Consider the following 16,150-nt stretch of genomic DNA (forward strand, 5'->3'; position numbering starts at 1 on the left):
AATCAAAATTTCTTTTTATCATTGACTTTACAATTATATTATTGTAATTACTACAATATTTAAATGGAAAAAAATATTATATTAATTTTCTATTGATATTTAAAAATGAAAAAAAAAAAAGAAAATTAAATTTTTATTTATATTATTAATTAAATAATTGTTGATAAATATTATTAGTTATTTTTTAATATCAGTTTTCATTTTTTCATTTCATTATAATATCAATTTAATTTTTAACATAAAATTTTTTTTTTTACAATAATAATTATCACAAATTACGCTTTGTTATCGAGTTGATAGATGATAATATAATTTATAAACAAACCTTCATTCTTTGATGTCGGTCAAGGGCTATAAAGCGAGGTTCTAATAAATTTCGTCTCTTTTTCATATATACATAATGGTGTGAAAGGCTATTTTTAAATAATACAATCATTTTATTTATCATTATTATTCAACAATATCTCTAAAAGTTAAAATTCACATACTAGTGGGAAAATAAAGATGTAATTTTATATATGATTTGTAAGAACATGAAAATTAACGTACATAAATAAAAAAAAATAAATTAATTGATGATTTAACATTTAAATAAGATAAAATATTAACATAAATATAATTTTTATTTTTTTATTTTCATTTAAAGTATTGAAAGCTTTGTGAGTTATTTGGTGAGTTACTTTTTAACTTTGGTATTTATATTTATTTATTTTTCGATAAAATCTGAAGCTAAAAATTATAGGTTTTCATGATTTGAATTATTTCTTTTTTCAACACGACAAATAGTTTTTTGAGAGAAGGGTTTACACAACGATGTCTTATTCGACAAAGATGCCATTATATTTTGGTATATATTTTCGATTGAAATAGGTCGGTGGATAGACAGAGACCTCACCTGAATACATATATAAAATGAAATAAAAAAATATATATAATAAGAAAAAAAACAGAGACAAACAAAGAAGCTGAAGACGAAAAAACATACCGCTTTTATACTCTATAATACTTACAGCTTCTGCATTTTTATTTATTTTTTTTACTATTATCATTTTTGTTTGCTCATTCCTCATTATTATATGTTGGTATTTTTTTATTATTATTTTATTTTTCATATATAGCTAGTAATCAAACGAACTTGAAAAATAAAACCAAAAATGTTCGTTTCTATTTTTTTTATTTATATTTTTGTTTGTGTTTATAATGTTTATTTGTATAAATTTTTTTTTGATATATTTTTTAATGTTTAACCAGGTCTATTCGTATTTTTTTTTTATTATTTTTTGATATGCAATAAGATATCCACACTGATTAATTCAACGAAATAAAAAACACAAACTCAATAAATCTTTAATTGCACCTTTTGAATGTAACAAAAGACCAACTTGTCGCTCGTGATCTCCATCAAGGTTACATACGAAAAATAACGCCTAAAACCAAATTAATAATAATAAACAAAGAGTTTAATATTTTATGAATAAATAAATCTACCAAATACTGTGACATAAAAATTAATGAGTAAAAAAAATTAATAATAATACTGTTTTAATTTTTTTTTTTTTTTTTTTATTAAAAGACTAATTAAAAATTTTTTATATTAACATTTTGATGGTTTTTTTTTTTTTTTTTTTACAATACTGTATCTGTGTGTGGTCTCTAGGAATAAATATTTCGTCGCATATTAAATCTTGCAAAAATTAAATATAATAAATATTATATAGATTTTTCGAAATCATGAAAAATGCCATTCACTAATTATTTTTAATATTTTTTTTTTTTTTTTTTTCAACCGGTTTTAGCTTCATGACTTTCCGTTAAATTCATTACAAATTACATCAATATATATACGATTGCGAGAAGTGAAAAAAAAAAAAAAAAATTACAACTCATTTGCAATTGTAATTCATAATGGAGTTGAAGATTAGAAAATCAATTCAATAAAAAAAAAATATATATTTAAAAATTAAAAAAGTAATAGAAAAAAAAATTATTTAAAATTTGATTTTAAAAGTATCAAATTCTATGTTCAAATAACAAAACAAGTCAATTACCATATGAGAAAAAAATTATAAAAAAATTAAATTAAAAAGTACTTCATACATACAAATAAAATAGAAAAAAAAATAAAGAAATGCCAGTGGACGCCAGGGGCACAGTGAAAATGTAAAAAAGTCAAAAAAATTATATATTTATTTTATTGTTAAACCTAGCAATCATACGGTGGTCCAATTACCATAAGAAGAGCTCTAATTTCACACAATGCTTTAAATTTTTATATACCCACCTCCCTCTTTTTTTTTATTTCTCTTTTTTTTCAATCATAAATTCATAATGTGATATTTATATATACATTTTTTAAATTACAAGTTTGACCACATAAAAAATAAAAAAAATCTATGAAAGTCAAAAATTTATATATAGATTTTTAATTATATTTTTAATATTGTTTTTTCTCCTTTTTTTTTTTTTAATGAAATTTTTACTCTAAAATTAAGACAAAATTTGATACGCCATGAAAATTATTCTCTTTACTCAGTAGATATAAGTATGGATTACATACAGCCTTAGAAATAAACCCTCTTATTTTTTTTCGTTCATATAATACTCACAGAATAAATAAATTCTTTTATACTAAAAATATATAATTTTTTTTCTCTTCTATCAAATATATTTAACTAAATAAAAAAATAAAAAAAATCTCAAAATACACGTGGCTATTTATACTTAATTTATTTCTGAATAAAATGAAAAAAATTAATAAAAGTTTTCACACACATTACACACGAATTCCAATGAAATAAATTAATTTTGAAAAATTTAAATATCGATAAAAAATATATATATAAATATCAAGATGAAAAAATAGATAAGTTTTTGGATCATAAAAAAAATTTATATGCTGAGTTTATTTGAAAATATATTTACTTGCTTTAAATTTATTTTTTCTGTATACTCTATTTTTTTTTTTATGTCTATGATGAAAGAAAATTATAATTTTTTTGTTGCGCAAGGTCGGCAACATGCTGACTCTTCTGAAACTCGATGATAAAAAATAAAGAAAATTTGAGTATACATTATGTAAAGTCGATGTTGGAAAATTGTGGAAGAGTCCAGTGGATAAAAAAAAAAAAAAAAACTAGTCGTGAGGTTGATGTAAAAGCACGTCTTGAAACGAGAAGAAATGATTAAAATTTCAATTCATTTTCCGCGTGGACTGACTCAGCCTTCCACGTTGTTCTAGTAAAGTTAAACCAACTGCACTTTTCACGATGTCTCGGTACTTTTTTATATACATCACGAACTTGTCTAATTCACCCTTTTTTTTTTTTTTTTTTTTAATATACATACAGCTTCAACATTTTCGTTGCTCTTTATCTTTCTTTCATCTCATCTCTTTTTTACTTTTACCTCACACCAAAGCTCAAGTCCACTTCGTTATAATTTCTCCTAATGATATACTTGCTTCCATCTGATTTTTAACCATCTTTTTCTCTACCACCATCTCAACTGAATCACTGTTTATTTCATTTTTTACACTTTCCAATTTTTTTTTATCTCATTTATAACAACTCTCTTTTTCATTCCCAGATTTTACATCATTTAACATCTTTTTTTTTTTTTCTCCTTTTTCCAACAGTAAAATAAATAAATAAATATAAAAATTTATACACAAAAATTGCTTACTTAAAATATACACTCACAGTCTGCTTGTAAATAAAAAATATATAATTTAAAAAAAAAAAAGGCTAAATTACATTTACTGCATTTTATTTGAAAAAAAAAAAAAAATGAATTTTTCATGTAAATTAAAAGATTCTTGCAAGCTGAAGGAATGAAAAACAAGATAAGAAAATTCAAGGGTGAAAATTGTTGGGATATGTGTATTTGTGAAAATGCTGAATATATATACATATAGCCAATGATAAGGTTAAATTCACAGTGTAAATGTCGCACGTGTCACAATGATATGCCAAGAGTCCAAGCTCCATTCTGGTGCCAAGGCCTGATGCTGTACATGTATAGGTGTTCATAAGAGAGATAAAAAATAAAATAAAAAAAAATCAGCAGTCTGTTAGATTATATATACGTATATATGAATGCTTGCGGATATTTCCTTAATAAAATGGGGGCGCAAACGCCGAGCAAGCGAATATCAGGCTGATAGTGGCACGGTCAGCTCGACGTCCAACCTCGCTGGAAAAATGCCTCGAGGGGTTGCCAAGGCAAAATAAGTAAGGTGAAATACTGATTCAATCTGACACTAGATCCCCTCCAAAATTTTACTTCAGATTATAATACACATATTCAAACACTCTGTTGACTTGAAAATCAATTTTATCAAAAAAAAAAAAAATTATTAAATATAAAAAAATTAATTTAATTAATTTTATAAATAAATAATAATAATTTTTTTTAAATATATATAATATACTTTGATAGAATCATAAATATTTGTTTTTAAAATGATTTTTTTTTTTTTTTTTTTCGAATTAATTAACTTGTTATTAATTTTTTAAATTGAGAATATTAATCACCTTGTTATTGCATTATTATTATTTCGTATAAATTTATGAAATATTAAAAAATGTATAATTAATAATGATAAAATATGAATTGATTATCAAATAATTACAGTGTTAATTATATGGAATAGGTCAATATCAGTATATAAATATATTTATTCAATAGACAATATAATATTATTGACGCAAATCGAAACTGTTAATTAAATTGATGCTCACGTCAATGCCAGTGATAATATAAATTATTCTGCATTATACTTTGATTATTATTTATTTTTTTTATTCACATAATATTCTTTGTCTTGTTGTTATTCTAGACTATATACATCTAATATTAAAATGAGAAAAAATAAAGGTCACTATCAACATTATGACCCTAAAAATGTTGTTTTTATAAAACGTGCCAAATGAATTTTCTTGTATTGTTTGATCATTTAGTTTTTTGTTCAATCGACACGACTCACTATGACCCACTGTCACCTCGACTATTTTTTTTTATTATTATATTTCCCTGCAGTCATCACAAAACGTAAGAGATTATTAATAAAAATAATTTAATACTAAAAATTTTTTCTGGGATTTAAATAATCCCGTGACGATAACAGAAATAAAATAAAAATAATAAAATATATGCGAGAAGAGAAAAATAATAATAAAAAAAAAAATTTTTTTGCGACCTCGTTCAATCTGTCATCGGGATTTCGATATTCCATTAAAACGACTCGGTTATGTATAATCACATTGCCCACACACGAGGTGCGTAGAGATATTTTTTTTAATTTTATATTTTTATTGTCACTATAAACAATCTGGAATTTAGTATTTAAAAAAATTTAAAAAAAAAATTTAGGCTTGATTAAAAGTGTGACAAGATCATTAATGAATTTGTGTATATTTTTTGGATAAAGCCGTGAATAAGGGATGACTTTTTTTTTTTTTTTGATGGGTGAAGGGATGACGTATTCCATATGCAAAGTGCACGAGTACGCGGGTACATTCATTCAGCATCGTCACCAGAGTTGAATAACAAACTTGCCTCGAAAAAAAAAAAGAAAAAAGATCTTTGTGATTCGAATCACAAGGTTACTTAGAGATATATATATATATATTTTTTTTTTTTTCACACCCATGATCATATACGAAGGTTACTACAGCTATTTGTCGTGTTCTTCCGTGTGTCTTTACTTATTGTTTTCCTTTTTCTTTTATTATATATATATGGTTTTTTTTCTCTCAATATATTGCGGTATTATTTTATCGGGTCATTGGCACAACTTGTACGTGAGACCGAAATTATTCCCGGTGAATAAACACGGATACATATTATTCATCAATATTTGACGAAAATAAATGGAAAAAAAAAATTAACAAATATTAAAAAAGGGTGGTAATGCGATCTTGTGAAAGTTTAAAAAACAAAGAAAAATAATAATCAAATTAGTTATGATTGATTTAAAAATTAACATACTCAATGTTATCAGAAAATAATAAAAAAAAATGATTTCCTTTTTTCTTTGTATCGTTGTTATATAAATATATAAAATTTTGAAAAAAATAATTTGAAAATAATAATGAAAGCTTGTTACAAAATTGGCTTATAATAAATATAAATATATCATAATAAAGTTTATGTGTTAAATTAATTGAATTATATATTAAAATTATCAAGAGCTGTTATTATTAATTTCAATGATTTAAATCATCTTATTGTATTGTTGTTTGTCAAAATTTATGACACAATAAAAGTAGTTGAGTGTTGATGCTTCATCAATCAACACATCAAAATATTTAAATGATCAAACATACCAAGGAGTATTAAATAACTCAAAAATCAATAAGCAAACTGTGAAATTGCCTTTCTAAATCGTTGTTCTATTACTTTCATATGGTACAAAATAATTTTATCAACTTGGTCCATCACACAACACGAATATTGTATCAAAAAATATCATATACTTGCCTTATACCCAATGTCACACATGTGGAATTCGTTTTAGAAAGTTTCAATCAACTTTTACGATCTTACACATATATATAAAATTTTTTTTAAGTAAAATATTTTTGCGGAAATGATTTTTTCTTATTTCATATATTTATTTACATTTTAATGTCAAATTTATTTTCATATTATTATCTTATTTTTAACTTACACCCTAAATTTTCATAGCCAAAATGAATTTTTCGTCCGATACTAACATTTCCTGTCGTAAACACTGACAACAACGTATTTGTGACATGTCATCAGCAGTACCAACAATTTTTTTTTATTTATTTTTACATTTCTCCAACTCAATTATCCTCAAGATGATAGAAAAAAAAAAAAATAAGGTAAAAATAAATTATGAATAATAATTGTTTTGTATAAAAATAATTTAAAAATAAAAAAAAAATTACTACATCTAATATTATTTTTTAAGTGATTTTTAATTTTACTCCAAAGTGAGTAAGGAATGTGAAGAGAGTAAATACAGTGGATGGAATTTCCATGGGAGGGGAATGTATATTGTGAGTAGAGATTTTTTGGCAATGAGAATATAAGTATAAGTAAGCAAAAATCAAAGGAAAAATCATGTTGAAAAATACTATCATAAAGAAAGATAGAGAAGCGCGAGAAAGAAGAAGAAGAAAAAAAAAAAAAAGTAGTTGACGCTAGTTGGGTGGATAGATTTTGGGCTTCGTCTTTCGGACAATTCGGTGGTTAACAGTGGCAAGATTGAGAGAGAAAAAAAATTGTAATATTGGGTGGGGTGGTAGGAAATTTTGACAGTGGGGGTAAAGAAGTATTTGGCGTCTCGAAATTTGGTTGGTTGTCTCAGGACTGAATCACGATAGGAAGGGGGAGAGAATATTATTGTTGGGTGTGTGTGTGTGTGTGATGGTCGGCAAAAGCAGGCAAAAGTATCGTGTGGACCCTCGGTAGGGGTCGAATTCATACCTCTCTTTCTCTCTCTGTGTGTGTTCATGTGGATGATAAAGAAGGAGAAGAAGATGAGGAAGATGAAGATGCTGAAATTGTGGAGGGATTGAGGGGGTTGCTTGGATGTATACTACCACCAGTGTGTTGTCGTCTTGCCGCGCTTGCGACGACTAGTCTCAAACTTGCTAAATTTATTTTTCAACTGGTTAGAGCAGTGCCGGCGGTCGTGCGACGCGGTTCGACTGGCAACATGCCAGTTTTATATATTCATTAAAAATATTTTACAATTATTAAATTATCAATATTTTAATTACAAAAAAACAAACAAATAATTGCTATTTTAAATGAAAAATAAATTGAAAAAAAAAGTCTAATTTAATAATCAAAGTGCGTGAGTTGGCTTTCTTTTTCATTTTTTTTTTTTTTTCTATTTTATTTTCGCCAATTTTTTTTTTTTTCATTTTAACAAGTGTTTATATTTCAATATTTAATTATGAAATTGTGACAATTTGGAAAATAACAAGTGATAAATGTGACAAGTTAAATATAAACTTGTAGAAAAAAAATAAAAATAAAAGAAAAAATAATTATAAATAAATAAATGGGTGAATTTTTAAAGATAAATTATTTATTGTGAATATGTGACCAATCAAGGTCATCAGTTTACAATTTTTATTTTGTTAAATTGTCTCTATCAGTTTACTCCAAATTTGCAAAACGATAAATGTTCGTTTTGTAATTGAAAAAAAAATATATAAATACCTTCTATTAAATATAAAAAAAAAATAAAAGGTAAATTAATTTTGAAGATAAAATACTAAAACTAATGAGAATGACGCCATCAACTCATATTGTTAAAACTCAATCAAATTTGGCACTGTTGTATTGGACATTTACAGGTACAATTTATGTGAATACATAATAAATGTAGGCCATCAAGTATTTTAATTTTTTAGTTTATTTTTTTTTTATTTAAAAAAAAAAAAAAAAAAAGAAAAAACATTTATTAAATGTTCATGATTGTGTGATAAGTAAGTTTATTGTGTGATAATAATAAATCAATGTGTTTGACTGAGATACGGTGACATTTAGTGTTTTTTTTTTTTAATTTTATTTTTGTTAAATATTTTTTTTTTTACATATAATTTGAGTTCTTTGTTTGTTTATAATTCGTGGGGCCTCTTGAAAGAGCGCCGGCCGGCGCCGCCCGGGAGTTCTCGCGGCAAAAAAAAAAAAAATAATAATTAACTGAACAAAGTGACTGTGTAAATTGTAATACAAAAAAAAAAAAAAAATAATAAAATAAAACAATATGAGTGAAATGACGAGTGTTGATCATCAACAACAAGATCAGCAGTATGTTGGTAATTTACCAAATACAAAATATCATTGCAAAGATTGTAATATGTTCTTTGACAGCAGCAAAAGCCTCGAAGTACATTTGCATTATCAACATGATAGATTAATGGGTCAATGGGTTGGTCAAGAAGAGAGTAATAATAATAATAACAATAATAATAATAACAACAATAATAATAATAGTAAAGCTGGTAATCATAATAGTCATGTTAAACGAGATAGTATAACAGCACCTGCTGATTCAAGTGAGTCTAGTGTGTCAAGGCCACATTCAGCTGGTTCAGCAACTTCTCATCAACTTCAACAACAACAAGTATCATCACAGGTGCCACAACAACAACAGCCACCACCTTCATTACCATCAACAATACCAGCACCATTACCACCACCAGGTGCACAATCTGGTTATCCACATTTTCAAATGCCAATGTTTAGTGAAACAAGTTATTTTATGCAAAATGAACAGCCATATATATTACCACATCATTATTCACCAACACATGATGAACAACAAAACTCAAATCCAACACATTATGGAACGAGATTTCATCCTTATCAGCAACAACAACAACAACAACAACAACATTATGTTACTGAACGTGCTAATTCAGTTAGTTCAACAAGTCCAAGAAGTCCAATACAATGTGATAAATGTGGTGGTGTATTTGATGATGCTATACAACTTGGTGAACATGTTAGATCAAATCATCCAACATCACCAAGTACATATTCTGGACCACCACAATATCAACAAATTGGTGATGGTCCACATAATCCACAACCACAGCAACAACAACAAGCACCATCATCACGAATGCATTCATCACCACCACAAAATAGTCAACCACCAGCTCAACCTGGATATGAATATAATGGTAGTGCACAAATTAAATTAGAAATTAAACAAGAACAAGAAGAACAATCTGAAATACTTGATCTTGATTCGCATAAAGTACAACAGACTCATAGATATGAAGAAGAAATTATGAGAATACAACAACAACAACAACAGCAACATCAAGAAATGCAAATTCAAAATCAACGACAACATCAGCATGCAATGCAACAACAACAGCAGCAGCAGCAGCAGCAGCAACAACAGCAACAACAACAACAACGAGTTGCAACACACTCGGTAAGTTCTATGCTTGGTTGGCCACCAGCACAACCACATGAATATCATCCTGGTTTATCACCAATGGGTCCAATTGATAGTTCATCACCAATACCAGATCAAAGTCAATTTATACGTGGTCCACATATGCCAATTGAACCACCACGTCATGCTGTATCACCAATAATAACAAGTACTCAACCAATTGGTCCACATCAAATACCACCAGGTATATTACAATCATCACAAAAAACTGGTGGTATTGGTAATCAATCATGGAAAAGTAATGAAGCACGTAGACCAAAGACATATAATTGTACAGCGTGCAACAAGTGGTTTACAAGTTCTGGTCATTTAAAAAGGCATTATAATACAACATTACATAAAAATGCTGTTAAACAAAGTAATTTACCAGATCCAGCAAATATGCCAATAAGTGCACATCATCATCCTGGCAGGGACAGTCATGGTAATACAAATCGTAATAATGGTCCATCAAGATCACCTGAATTATCTACCTCATCAGTAAGTCCCCCAAACTTGATGGCAGGTCCCTCGGTCGAGGCGGCGAGGGGCCTGCTTCACACGCCAACCAATCACTTCACCACCAGCAACTCCAGCAACAGCAGCACGAACAGCAACGACTCTACGTCACAAATTCAACAATCTCATCACCATCAACAGCAGCAGCAGCAATCACAACAACAACAACAGCCGCACCAACAACAAATGACACATCATCAAGGCCAATCACAGGTCCAACAACAACAGCAGCAGCATCACAACAACAACAACAACAACAACAACAACAGCCATCATCACCATCAGCAACAGCAACAACAACAAGCATCATCTACAACGGTAATTCACATGGTGGGCAACACAATGGTGGGCCACAATTCCCCGGCATTATCACCAATGGCTGTTCATCATCATCATCAAATGGTGGGTTCCCCATCACCCCAATTGGCACAACACCACCTGTCAATAGGTTCCCCATCCCAACTGGTATCCCATCATCCCATGAATTCACCCATATCACCCATGCATCCACCAACATCGCATCAACACCTGAATTCAACTTCCCCAATGGCCACCACTCCCACACCCACCCACCACCATCCCATGAATTCGCAATCACCCATAATGGCGGGAGTCACATCAATGGTTTCACCGCCAATGGGGGGTATTACGATGCCTCATCAGCCGTACCCAAACGGTTTGCCCCCCCACGTTACAACTACTACCAGCATCCCGGGCCTGCTGGAGTCTATCACCAGCCCGCAAACTACTATTGGCAATAATAATAATAACAACACCAACAACAACAACAACAATAATAGTGAATTGCCAAGTCAATCACATTCACATATTGCCCAGGATATGTTACCTGGTTTTGGTACTTTTAGTAATCATCAAAGGACCTTACCAAGTTTTACACAATTTGCTGGTTATCTAGTTGGCCATGATCAATCACAGGCCGTAAACGTGGGGGGGCTTAGCCCTGAGGATAATCATCCTCAAGAAAGATCATTTGAATCACCTAGCTCAAATTACAATCAATTTAATAATAATAATAATGATAATACTAGTAATAATAATAATATTAATGATAATAATAATAATGATGATAGTCAACATCAACATCATCAGCATCATCATCCTCGTAATCATGATGATTCACCAACAAGTTATCATGAGCCACTATCAAATATGTTGGATCCACTTCATATTGCAAATACAGGTGATACATTATTAATAAAACAATATGATTATTTACCACCACATGAACATGAACATGAACAACAACAACAACAACAACAACTTAATAATAATAATAATATTGAACAAGATGAACAACAATATATTGAAACAAATAATAATAATTTACCATCAATACAAGGTAAAGAAGAAGTTAATCCAAATGTTGTTAAAAAACGTAGAGGTAGAGGTGCAGGTAAAAAAAATAATATTATAAATAAAGAACAGGATCAGGTATCCAGTACAAATAGTGTTGTTCATTTTATATCAGAAGGTGGTATACATAAATGCATTGATTGCAATAAAAATTTTAATAAAGCATGTTATTTAACACAGCATAATAAAAGTTTTCATTCTGGTGATAAACCATTTAAATGTAATCAATGTGGTAAACGTTTTACACTTGAATATATGCATGAGGAACATTTACTTAAACATGCTGGTGATAAACCATATAAATGTGGTGAATGTCCAAAGCAATTTAATCACAAGACGGACCTCAGGAGACATCAGTGTCTTCATACTGGTGAAAAACCGTATGCCTGTGATACATGCGGCAAGGGATTTATCAGAAAAGATCATATGATGAAACATCTTGATACGCACAAGAAAAAACAAATACATAATAATATTCATTTGAGAACGTAATTCATATTTTTAAATTATTATCATTACACATTTACATTCTATATTTTAAATATAATATATTATATATATGTTTCTTTTCTTTTTTTTTTTTAATTATTTATTTTTTTATATTCAAATGAAATAGTAAATATATATCTCAAGATTATCATTCCCTATACATAACTAGTACCTCATTACAAAGGAAATAAAAAAAAAAAATAAATATATTTTATTCCTTCCATGTCTTCCTCTCAGGCTCCAATATTCCCTCATCACATTATGAGATTTTTTCTTCTCAATAAAACTCCTCAAACCAATTGATAAATTAAAAAAAAAAAAAATACTTTTTCTCATATCAATTGGTTGTATTGTCAGGGATGGGATTATTGATTTTATTGCTCAATAATATTTATTTTTTTATTTTTTATTTTTTAAACAATATCAATTTGAGTATAAACAAAAAAATATTTTTTTTTCTTTTAAATTTTTAAGTATTAATTTGCCAAGAATAATAAGGAATATTTAATAAAAAAGAAAAATCTATATTAATATTTTAATCAATCGCAGTATATGGAGTTGAATAATTAATATGAAAATAATGCAATAACAACATTTAAAAAAAAAAAAAAAAAATTATATATTTCATATATTTTGACTCGATAAATTGCGATATCGTTGCATTCCTGTATAAATAATATCTTGTGCGATATTAAAAATAAAGAAAAAAAAAAAAAAGAAAGAAACATTGTAAATTACAGAATAATAATAAACACAAAGTTTTAATGAATTTATGGATATTAAATGGATATCGAACCTTCGAAGCTTATCAACTGTACAAAATATGTTAAATGTATAGACATATTATTATTACTATCAATATTATTATTTTATTGTAATTATTTTTAAATACAATTAATTATATTAGATGTAATCGACAATTATAACCGTATATATTAAATTGAGTTGAACAATTTGTTTGACAATAAACATAATTGTTTATGTTTATAAAAAATGAAGAGAGATAAATAAACCAACAAGATGATATTTTAAAATATATTAAGAAAAGAAATATTCCTACCAATGTGAAAACGAGCATTTGCTTGGTGATTAGTTAGTATCATTTTATGTTAATTATTGTTTTTATTATTATTAATATTATTTTTTTTCTCATTATGATTTTAATGATTAATAATTTTATATATATTATATCTCTCACCAGTGTGAGTATATAATTTAAAAGTCAATCTAATTGAAGATAAAAAAAAAAATAATAAATTCTTAATTAATGCTGAAAATACAAATAAAAAACCATGACATTTTTTTAAAATATAAAATTTACTGATTTTTTTGAATTTATTATTTTCTATTCCTGGTCATAACATTCCAGTGATAATTATCATTTTTTTTTTTTTTTTCTTATACACATTCCAGCAGATAATAATCATGATAAAATGTTAAAAAAAAATTTTTTTCGTTTAAATTTGTTGTATATAGCACGTTTTCACAGTGGCTATGTATATTTATTTTTTTTTTTTGAATAAGATAGCCTAAGTCACTTGCCAATCAATGTGGATCCCTCGAAGAAATTATTAAATTTATAAAAAAAAAAAAAAAATAGATAAATATTAATTAATTGATGAATAAATTTTTTTTTTTTTTTTGATATTATTCTTCGAGAGTTTTACGAGGTTAATTAAAATTAAAAAAAAAAATAATAATCATGATATGTTGATGACCTCGTGATAAAGAAATAAACACAATAATTGTTTCTGTTACTAGTTATTCATAAATTAATTTTTTTAATTTAAATATCATTAATTGTTTATAAAAATTTGATAAATTTGTGTTGAAAAAAAAGAAAAAAAAAAAATCATTCTCGTTGTTGTTTAAACATCCATATATATTTTTTTTTTGTTTTGGATATTTATAATTAAAGCTTAATAATTTGTTTAATTCTTATTGAAGTTTTTTTTTTTTTTTTTTTTAATACAAATATTGTTGAATTGATAATTTTGTTTTTCACTTGTATTATTTGTGAAACTTATTATTGCTAATTGGTAATTAATATATTATATGAATTATATTATGTGTTTCATTGGAACGAGGTCTGATATAAAATTATTGTACATAACAATACTAGTTTATTATTAAAACAGTAACGAATTATAGCCACTTGCCATTTTACTACGTAAAAAAAAATATGAAAAATATAAAAAAAATACATCCCAGAACAGACTACCTCAGAGTTCAGGAATTATCGATGAAATAAAGGAAGGAGAAAAGAAATTATGAAATAAAAAAAAAAAGCCAATGCAATAATAATATTAAATATTTAATAAATAAATTAATAATTAAAAAAATGAAAATAAATGTGAAGTACAGAGAATTATTACACCGGTGGGTTACACAATTTTTTAATCAAATAAAATAATGATTTTTTTTTTAATCAATTTTAAAATAATGTGTAGTTTTTTATTTGTTAATTGATGCGACACATAAATATTCATTTGTTTAAATATTTTTAAAATAATTAGCATCGAATTCATTTTTACTTCTCTCCTTCTAAACGGCATTGAGTTCCTTCCGTCGCCCGCCGGTAAAACGTTTTTAATGACCGTTATATAAAATAATAATAAATATAAAAAAATTGAAAAAAAAAATTAAAAAAAAAAAATTAAAAATGTATAAAATAATAAAAAATAATAATAATAATTAAACAAACAAATTTAATATAAATAGATTGACGTACATTAGAGACATATCAAACAGTATTACTGTATACTCAGTTTATATAAAAATTAATGTCTAAGAGTTGATTTAACGAAAAAAAAAAAATATAAAAATACAAAAAAAAATAAAAAACAAAATGACCGATACATATTTTTACTTCATATCATTATTAAGAGCGTTTTTATTGGAGTATAATTAATAAATAAAATAAAATGAAAAAAAAAAAAATTAAATTAAATAATCGGGCATTATATTGTGCGAAGCAATCTTAATTAGGTAGAAATAAAAAAAAAAAAAAAAAATGTCGAAAATCACGACATTGGGCATTGATTCAGTGAATAATTTTTTTTGTTTAAAAAATTTTTTTTTAATTTAAATATTAATATTTTTAAACGTCAATATTCTCAAATAATTAAGTACCAAACTATAATTGGTTGTGCCAAACTGTAATAATTTTTTTTTTTTTTATTTTAAATAGTTTTTTTTAAATTATTTATTTCTCTGTTTTTCTTGTTTTTTTTTTAATTGATAATAATTTTTTTTTTCTATTATTTGAAGCTTATCTTGTTATTTTAAATAATGTGGGTTTTTTTTTTCTTCAAATTCATGGAAATCAAATTGTACACAACACTTGTGAATTATTTGATTTAAAAATATATATATTTATATATAATTCGAGATGAACAAGAAAATAAAAATTATTTAAAAAAATAGAAAAAAAGAGAAATAGAATAAATGATCCGTTTTTTTATTCACTTGTGCCATAAATATATACGTGAAAGTTATAAAAAAAAAAAAAAAAATGAAAAATGAAAAAATAATAATTAAAGAGATCCACAAAGTGGTTAAAATAATAAAATAATAATAAAAACGTACACTTGCAGCGATAAACTAAAACAATGTTATATAATAAGAATAAATTTGTGACAGTTATTTTTTTTTTTTGTTTTTTTAAACTGTCTATAAAACGAAGATAAAAAAAAAAAAAAGTTAATTATTTTAAAAATGTAATATTATTTTTTTTTTAATTTTGTACATTTATTGAAAACTGTATTATTTTTACATGCGTTTAATTCTGTTTTTATAAATATATTTTATTTCATGAATTTATTTGGTTAATTA

General features: G+C 26.0%; 1 protein-coding gene across 1 annotated transcript; it reads left to right on the forward strand.

Annotated features, from left to right (window-relative positions):
- The first annotated feature begins 7,573 nt into the window (after positions 1–7,573).
- LOC122858952 (transcription factor mef2A) lies at positions 7,574–15,269 on the forward strand. The gene has a single exon (XM_044162207.1). The coding sequence runs from the start codon at positions 8,750–8,752 to the stop codon at positions 12,317–12,319; it is 3,570 nt and encodes a 1,189-aa protein (XP_044018142.1). The 5' UTR covers positions 7,574–8,749; the 3' UTR covers positions 12,320–15,269.
- Positions 15,270–16,150: the final 881 nt, after the last annotated feature.

The sequence above is a fragment of the Aphidius gifuensis genome, linkage group LG6 (assembly GCF_014905175.1).
Source record: "Aphidius gifuensis isolate YNYX2018 linkage group LG6, ASM1490517v1, whole genome shotgun sequence".
Classification (NCBI taxonomy): domain Eukaryota; kingdom Metazoa; phylum Arthropoda; class Insecta; order Hymenoptera; family Braconidae; genus Aphidius; species Aphidius gifuensis.